This window comes from Orycteropus afer, unplaced genomic scaffold, assembly GCF_000298275.1.
Source record: "Orycteropus afer afer isolate SDZICR_OR568_19922 unplaced genomic scaffold, OryAfe1.0 scaffold00148, whole genome shotgun sequence".
Lineage (NCBI taxonomy): Eukaryota > Metazoa > Chordata > Mammalia > Tubulidentata > Orycteropodidae > Orycteropus > Orycteropus afer.
In genome coordinates this window covers 3749997-3759538 of record NW_006921735.1, presented here as the reverse complement: position 1 = coordinate 3759538, position 9542 = coordinate 3749997, and the positions used below count along the sequence as shown (strand labels likewise).

Genomic DNA, 9542 nt, shown 5'->3' with positions numbered 1-9542 from the left:
AAATCTTCAATTTCCTCATCTTTGGAATGTAAATTTTAATAACATTAGTATTAACTAGTCTTCCTTGTAGGCATATAGATATTATCCTCTCACTGACAGCATTGTACTTCAGGATAGATCTTGAAAACATTCTTTGTGACGATGAATGCCATGCCATTCCTCTTCAATTTGTCATTCTTGGCATAGTAGATCATATGGTTATCTCATTCAAAATGGCCCAAAACAGTCCATTTCAGCTCACTGATCCCTAGGATATCAATCTTTATGTGTTACATTTCATTTTTGACAACTTCCAAGCTTCCTAGATTAATATTTCATACATTCTGTGGTCAGATTATTAATGGATGTTTGCACCTGTTTCTTCTCATTGAGTTGTACCACATCAGCAAATGGAGGTCCTGAAAGCTCTACTTTATCCATATTATTAAGGTTGTATCTACTCTGAGGCAGCTCTTTCCCAGTCATATTTTGAGTGCCTTCTGACCTGAGGGGCTCATCTTCTGGCTCTGTATTAGACAATGTTTCAGGGCTATTCATAAAGTTTTCCAGTAATATATCAGACAATGTTTCACTGCTACTCATAAGGTTTTCAATGGCTGATTATTTGAGAAGTGGATGGCCTCTTCCTTCTTCTGAGTCTGTCTCAGTCTGGCAGCTCTGCAGAAACTCCTCCACCATGGGCAATCCTGCTGGCATTTGAAGCACCAGTGGTGCATCCTCCAGCTTCACAATATCACACATGCCACCACAATACGACAAGCTGGCAGGCAAATTTGTCTCCTTTACTTGTTCCACACTCCACTCACTTCCTGACCTTCCCTCTATGTGTTCCAGCTGTCTGCCTGGCTTCCACTTCCTACCTGGGGCTCTCCGCTACCTGTTCCAACAGTGGGCTGGCTCCTGCTTCCTGCCTGGGGCTCTTCCCTTACCCTATACATAAACAAAGGTTATATCAAAACAGGAAGGTAAAAGAAATGGTGAAAGCAAAGAGAATATTTTAACATACCATTGGCTATAGGAAAAGTATTACGTGTTTATACCATTTGAATATCTATTAAACAGTTTAAGACAAAATGCTATTGTACACGCCCTTGCAAATATGTTGAAGGAAAATGTTGTTGTTATGTACCCTTGAGTCGCCCGACTCATAGTGACCCCTCCTTGGGTTTCCAAGGCAATATCACTATGGAAGTAGATTGCCCAACCTTCCTTCCAGGAGTGGCTGATAGGTTTGAACTGCCAGCCTTCTGGTTAGCAGTCAAGTGCCTTAGGAAATACTGATCTATTTGAAAGAGCATTGATGATCTCAGCTTAAAACAATCAGCTTATCTTGGCACAACAGAAAGGGATATCTAAAAAGTCTTTTTCAAAAAGAATATGCACAAATTTGCCCCAGTAGCTTTATTATATATGCATATTCTTATAGCATAAGAATACACATACCTATGTAGAAATATCATCTGCCAAACTTGTATATGAGTTACCACCTTGGAGACCCAAGGAGGGATCACTACGAGTAGAAATTGACTCGACGGCAGTGAGTTTTTTTTTTAACTTATATATGGTCATGAGTATATTCTCTTTTGCCCAGACATACCTGATCATTTAGCTTATCTATCTTTGTATCTTAACTTCTTAGCCACAGGCAAATACCCTGAGGAAATGAGTCACTGGGCTTACTGTCTTGGGACCATGGTTGTGGAGGATATCAAGCTTAACTGGCATAACAAACTACACAAAAACATTGTTCTACACCCTACTTTGGTGAGTAGTGACTGGATTCTCAGAAGTTTGCAACTAGTCATCTAAAGCCAATGATTGGTCTCTCCTTGTCCAGAGCAAAGCAGAATGAAGAAAACCAAAGACACATGGAAAGAGTTAGTGCGAGGAGTGGTAGACCATACAAACCTGAGTCTACATGCTCCTGAGATCAGAAGAAGTAAATGGTGCTTGGCTACCACTGTTAACCCCTTGGAAAGGGATTAAAATAGGAGAACCTGGATGGAGTGGGAGAAAAATGTGTAACAAAACTCAAAATCATAAAAAGAGACTAGGTTTACTGGTCTGATAGAGACTGGTAAAACTCCCAAGACTATGGCCCCTAGTCATCCTTTGGGCCTAGAATTGGACTCACTCCTGTGGCTTCCAACCGAACAATGTTGTTATTGTTACTTTGAGTTGCACCCAACTCATAGTGACCCCTCCTTGAGTTTCCGAGGTGGTATCACTATGGAAGCAGATTGCCCAACCTTCCTTCTGAGGAGTGGCTGATGAGTTTGAACCACCAGCCTTCTGGTTAGCAGTCAAGTGACTTAGGCACTATGCTACCAGAGCTCCCAACCAAACAATAGGCAGGCATAAAAGGTGATCATTTACACCAGGTAGGTGCATTTCTTAGAATGATCAACCATGGGATATCAGAAAGGCAGTGTTTGCACAGGGAGACAACTCAGAGGGCAAGAATGCAAAGAAAGAAAGACACAGGGGAAAAATAACCACAGGGAGGAACTGGGAAAAAAGTGTTGTATTGTGGGAATTGTAATCGATGTCATGAAGCAAGATATGTATGAACATTGTATAGAAAATGAATTTGCTTTATGATCTTTCATCCAAATAACAATTAAAAAAAAGAAAAGAAAATACAAAGAACTTAGGTCAAAATTCAGTGATTGGTTGACAATTAGGTATTGGGTACAGAAATTTCAGAAAAAAAAAAAAGCAGTGATTGGTTGACATTTAAGCAATAGTTACAAAATTGAATGAGGGTTCATCTGATTGGTAGGAGATTACATACATTTCTAAATGTTTTTTTTTTTTTTTTTAAGAAGACTATGCAGAAGCTCTGTTTGTTCATTGAACTGTAGTTCTGAAGGAGGCAATGCGTCACTTAGAGCTGGATGCCCTTTTCTTATCCATAATTTTTATTGAAGTTGTTATAATGTGAGTCAGAATAATATTATGGTGGTGTAGTGACTAAGGCATTTGACTGCTAAGCAGAAGGCTAGCAGTTCAAACCCACCAGCCACTCCTTGGAAAGAAGGTTTTGGGCAATCTATTTCTGTAGTGATACCACCTCAGAAACCCAAGGTGGGGTTGCTATGAGTCAGGTCCAACTCCATGGCAATGTGTTTGGTTTCGGTTTATGATGACAAGCTATGGATTATTTTATTTTCTAAAGAAGCAAACATATTTGGTTTATTAAGTATATCATTGCAGTGAATTGCTGGATGTGACCCTTCTAGCCATTGTCCTCCATTCTGTGATGTACTGTAAATCCTATTATCCATGCCTGTTTTGGGGTGGTGCTGGGCAGCTGATAGTAGTCATTCCCTATAATGACTGGCAATCCACTCTGTGATGGGATTTGCTTTGACCTGCTAATTGTTAAAGCCATCCACTTAGGTTATTTCTGTTGGGGCAACACAGGTGGAATGTATCTTGAGTCCTGCCTTGCTGGAAGGTATAATTCAAATCACCACCCTTAGCTTCCTTGAGGGTATAATTATGAATCTCCTGGGAAGGTTTGCCCTTGCCTTGCTCTGGTTTTGTGTTTTGGCTCATCCTCATCTCACCCCTGGATTTGAGACAGCAGCCATCATCTGATCTGCTGATCAAGGTTCATCAAACCCTGAGAATTGGGAGGATCCTCCAGACCCACTCACGGACCTGGGACTTACCAGCCTGCCAGCCTCCACCACTACTACATGAGATGATCCCTTGTGTGTCTGTGAGTTCTGTGGGACATCACAATGAAACACAGAACCCTAAGATGGTGAAATTACTGGGAGGAGGAGGAGGAGGAGGAATTAATATCTGAAATGATGGAGTGGTACGGTAGTTTGGACATTTGGGATATCTTTAACTTCCACCTCATGGGGACCGGCCTTGTGCTGATCTTTCTGAGAGAAATTGTTCAAGCACTCATTAAACCAAAAAGCCCGTAACTACTGAGTTGATTCCAATTCATGACTATCCCATACGGAACAGAACAGCACTGCTGTAGAGGGCTTTGGCTGTCATCTTCATAAAATCAGATCATCAGGTTTTACTTCCATGGTGCTGCTGAGTGAGAACAAACGGCCGATCTTTACCTTAGTTGTCAGGCTCAAACCGTTTGTACCATCAAGGTAAATTTACCTTCAGTATATCATTAAAATCTCAGAATTCATTAAGATTTTCTCATATTCAATAATACAATACTCAGTTGAGCAAAAAATTTCTATAAATGGGTAATATATTAAAAGAAACGAATGATGAAAATAACAAGAAAAAAACAAATGTATTGCTGGTTGCAAGGCATGGTAAAGTCAGCATACTTTGTTCGTTTACTCAGATCTGTTTTTCTGAATTAAAAGGCTTTCCAATTTAGTATAATGGGTGAAATCATGGGCTCTGGGTGAGACCACCAGGCAGAGAATACTGGTTCTGCCACCTATGTGACTGAGTATTCTTGAAGCAACAAAAGTTGTTATACTACATGCTTAGATGCATCTCATCCATGTCTTCATATATCTTCTAAAACAAACAAAAAATAAAAAATTTAAAAATCCTTTAACACTTTTGAAAAATTTAATCTAGGGCCTTTTTTTTTTCTTTTTGGTTGTTTTCAAGGCTTTATACACTTTTCTCTTCATTTTTTAAAGATTAAGTTGATATCAGTCTCCGAAATCTTTAAAAAATGAAGAGAAAAGTGTATAAAGCCTTGAAAACAACCAAAAAAAAAAAAAAAGGCCCTAGATTAAATTTTTCAAAAGTGTTAAAGGATTTTTAAATTTTTTATTTTTTGTTTGTTTTAGAAGATATATGAAGACATGGATGAGATGCATCTAAGCATGTAGTATAACAACTTTTGGAATATTTTCCCATGTCTTAGGCCCAGCTAGAATTCATCCTGGCATGGACAGGGAGGGTGATGAGAGTAACTAGGAAAATTTTATTCTAAATTTCAAAACAGATAATTTAAACCCATTTGTTATGGATTATTTTTACTTGACCATCTAGAGCAACCAGAATTGCCATGCATGATAGATTTTGGGGAAAGAAATAAAACTAGTATATAAAATAAAAATAAATTGATGAGGATAAAAGTTATGAGGCGTTATAAAAGCATTTCTTATATTAGGTTATAACAGGAAATAACATCACATCCAGGACAATGATTTATCTGCTGTGGATTCTCTTTTCTAAACTGGCTTATTTAGAATTTCTAGGCTGTGCTCTAGGACATATTCTTTTCTACTATATCCTTATAATAATTATGAATGTTAGGTAAGAGATTTATATATCAGAAAGTAAAGTTTATGAAGGCCAAATAATTTGTCTAATGTCATATGGCCTTTAATTAGAAAATTTAGGTCATGTATTTATGCTTATTATTCTTAAATCAAGATTATTAGCACAAATGGACTCTCATCATATCTAAGCCCATTGTTTCATTCTGGTGGCATAATGCCTAAAGCATTTGAACCCACCAGCCACTCCTCAGAAGGAAGATTGTGTGATCTACTTCCGTAGAGATACCCCCTCGGAAATCCAAGGAGGGGTCGCTATGAGTCAAATCAACTCAATGGCAGTGAGTTTTTTTAGTTTAAGCATTGGCAGTGAGTTTTTTTAGTTTAAGCATTCAAGTGTCCTTTATCAGTGCTTCTCAAAGTAGCTGTTCCACAATGAGAAGGGGAGTCTATGTTAGAATATAAATCAACACACTACTTCCTTCTTCAAAGTGCTCATATATAATTATAGACATAGATTAGATATATAGTATACATATACATTTGTATATACATATATATTCATACATATATATATATGTATATTCAATGGAATAAAATTGTATGTTTAATGATAAAGAGTAGGTTTTAGAAAACTAAGGACCCCTGGGCAGTTACCTATTTTTGTAAGCAAAGTTTTACTGGAACTCTGCCATGTCCTTTAACACTGTAAGTCACTAGAGTTGCTGCAGAGGCAGTAACCCCCAAAATTTTAAATATTGTATTATTTGTGCTTCAAAAGAAAGTTTGTTTCTTTTCTCAGACGTTCCTCCATTCAGTTGTGTAGCGAGAGGCCTAGAGATCATTTTGCCCCTCATGCATGTCCTGAAGTGGAGACCAGGTGGGGGGATTTTGCCAGAGGTGTAAACACCTACATAAAACTTTGAAACCCGAGTTTTCCCAGTGGACAAGGGTTGTAGTTCCTCACAGGACAAGGAAGAAGGCTGAAATTTTATCATCCTTTTTGCTGTTGTTGTTTACCATCCTACAAGGCTAAATACCTGCTTTAAAGTTTCTCTAGGGGCAGCATAAGGACTTTCACTAACTTGGAAGAATGATCAGAGTGGGCCTGAATGTGAATGGATTCATAATCTCTTATAATCAGAGTTACTTACGTTGCTTTGAAGACTCACACACGCAACAGAGGAACATTTCATTCTTTCCTAATTTTCTCATTTTCCCTAGGAAACTAACCAATTTCATTTTACATTCTAAAAATATAAATTCCACATATGCCAGTCACTCTTAACAATTTCAGATTAATTAATAACTAGAAGAAAACCAATTAGTCTCTTCAGAGAAAAAGATTTTAAGAGTTTGGCGGTTTCTATGGCAGCAAATGCAGTAGAAGAAAGTTTTCAGAATAATTATCCACAATTTTGTTTTTCACTGAATAGAGTAGTTACTAAATTAGATTGGTATAAATATTTGAATTTTAAATCACATGATATGCATGTCATAAAAATATAGAAACATATGTTTTCCAAATTTATTCCTTGTATAAAACTATAAACAAGAAATTCCCAGTAAACTTACATGTCTCTGGGATCCATCATATTCACATCTCTCAATTTTTCCTAGGCTGCCATCTGAGAAATACAGCTTCTCAGCACGGTGGTCGATGGTGAGTCCACTTGGAGTAAGAATGTCTGTACTGACTACTACTTGAGCATTTTTTCCAGTCAAGGTAGATCTCATGATACTTGGATGCTGTTCATTCCAGTTGGTCCAAAACATTAAACTAATTAAAAATAAAACAGTAATAAGAAATTAAGTTTTCACTTATTGTAAAAAACATTGGTAGAAACATGGCAATGCTAAACTGTCAAAATGAAGCAAAATTGCCTCAGAGGCTGTGACCCTTAAAAAGTCTAAGTACCAAAGGAAGATATACCTTTTTTTTTTTTTTTTTAACATGTATAGCTTCCTCATGTTCTTAAATAAAAACTGGAAGCTATTTCTATGGAAAAAAAAAAAAAATCCTGTGCCTTCTCTCAGATAACAATTTAATTAAATTAAGCCAGTTAGTTGCTTAACAATGATTTATTTTAATCAGGGACAAAATAACTATCTTAAATTTGTTGTGAGTTGCAAATATACTCTAACATTAACACTGCTTTCAGCAGATCCAATGTGGTCATTTTGAACAACCTTATTATTCTAGTTATATTTCTTTTTTCAATTCAGTGAAATTCAAAATTTCCTCCTATTTCCAGGTTTGCTTTATAAATTCTGAATTCTCATTTCTATAAGTTTTACACTGGTCTGTCAGTTTGTCATACTCTGGTGGCTTGCATGTTGCTGTGAGGCTGGAGGCTATGCCACTCGTATTTCAAGTACAAGCAGGGGCACCCATAGTGGACAGGTTTCAGAGGAGCTTCCAGGCAAAGACAGATTGGGAAGAAGGACAGAGTCATCCACTTCTGATAAAACTGGTCATGAAAACCTTACACACAGCAGTGAAACACTTTCTGATACATTACTGGAAAAACTATATGAATAGCCATTGTTTGATGAGCCCTTAAGGTTGGGAGTCACTCAAACTATGACTGGGGAAGAACTACTTCTTCAAAGTAGAGTCAACCTTAATGACATGGATGGAGTAAAGCTTACAAGACCTATATTTGCTGATGAGGCACAACTCAAAATGGAAATAAACAGCTGCAAACATGCAATAATAATAGGAACATGACATACATGAAGTATAAATCTAAGAAAAACAGAAGTTGTCAAAAATGAAGTGGAATGCATTGTGATCCCTATCCTAGGCATTAGTGAGCTGAAATGAGCTGATATTGCCATTCTAAATCAGACAACAAAATGATCTACTGTGCCTGGAATGACAAACTGAAGAGGAATGACATTGCATTCATCAGCAAAAAGAACAACTCAAGATCTTTCCTAAAGTACAATGCTGTCAATGAAAGGATAATATCCATACACCTACAAGGAACACCAGTTAATGCTATTATTATTCAAAATTACTCAGCAATGACTAGAGCCAAAGATGAAGAAATTGAAGATTTTTACCAACTTCTGGAGTCTGAAATTGATAAAACATGCAATCCAGAGGTAATATTACTGGTGACTAGAATGTGAAAGTTGGAAACAAAGAAGAATCATCAGTAGTTGGAAAATATGGCATTGGTGATAGATGATGTCAGAGATGACATGATAGAATTTTGCAAAACCAGAGACTTAGCTGTTGCAGATATCTTTTTTTTCAACAACATAAACAGCACATATACACATGGACTACAGATGGAATGCACAGAAATCAGATGAACTACATAGTGCAAAGAGGCAATGGAGAAGCTCAAAGCCAGGAGCTGATTGTGGAACAGACCATCAACTGCTCACGTGCAAGTTCAAAATGAAGATACAAGAATTAAAATAAGTCCACAAGAGCTGAAATATGACCTTGATTTTATACCACTGAATTTAGGGACTATCTGAAGAATAGATTTGATGCACTGAACACCAATGTCCAAAGACCAGACAAGTTGTGGGATGGTATCAGGAACATCATACTTGAAGAAAGCAAATGGTCATTAAAAAGACAGCAAAGGAAGAAAAGATCAAATTGGATGTCAGATGACACTTTGAAACTTGTTCTTGAATATGGAGTAACTAAAATAAATGAAAGAAATGCTGAAATAAAAGGACTGAACAGAATATTCCAAAGGAATTCCAAAGCTCGAGAAAACAAAGTGAAATATTATAATGAAATGTGCAGTGACCTGGAGTTAGAAAACCAAAAGGGAAGAACACACTCGGTATTTCTCAAACTGAAAGAGTTGAAGAAAAATCCAAGCCTCAAGTTGCAATATTGAAGGATTCTATGAGCAAAATATTTAATGATGCAGGAAGCATCAAAAGAAGGTAAAAGGAATATACAGTCACTGTATCAAGAAGATTTTGGTCAATGTCCAACAAGTTCAGGAGATAGCATATGATCAAGAACCAACAGTATAGAAGGGTGAAGTCCAAGCTTCACTGAGGGAATTGGCAAAAAACAAGGGTCCAAGAAATGACAGAATACTCAGTGAGTTTCAACAAACTGATGCAGAGCTGAAGGTACTTACTCATTTATGCCAAGAAATTTGGGAAACAGGTAGGTAGCCAACTGCATTGTAGTATATTACTTAATATGGCTTTTCTACCCATAAGTCATTGTAAACTCAGTGGTGGAGTGAGCAACTGAGGAGAGAGGTGGTGGGTGCTTTGTGAGGAACGGTTGGAGAAAGGGCTGGAGGGAGGCAGCATGTCTGG

At 37.3% G+C, this 9542-nt stretch overlaps 1 protein-coding gene across 1 annotated transcript in view; it reads right to left on the bottom strand.

Annotated features, from left to right (window-relative positions):
* The window catches only part of LRP1B (LDL receptor related protein 1B), a 1967638-nt gene that overhangs the window by 571736 nt on the left and 1386360 nt on the right, over window positions 1-9542 (bottom strand). The window contains exon 44 of the mRNA XM_007946050.1: window positions 6807-7011. Coding sequence (XP_007944241.1) covers window positions 6807-7011 — 205 coding nt within the window. The remainder of the gene's footprint in view (window positions 1-6806; window positions 7012-9542) is intronic.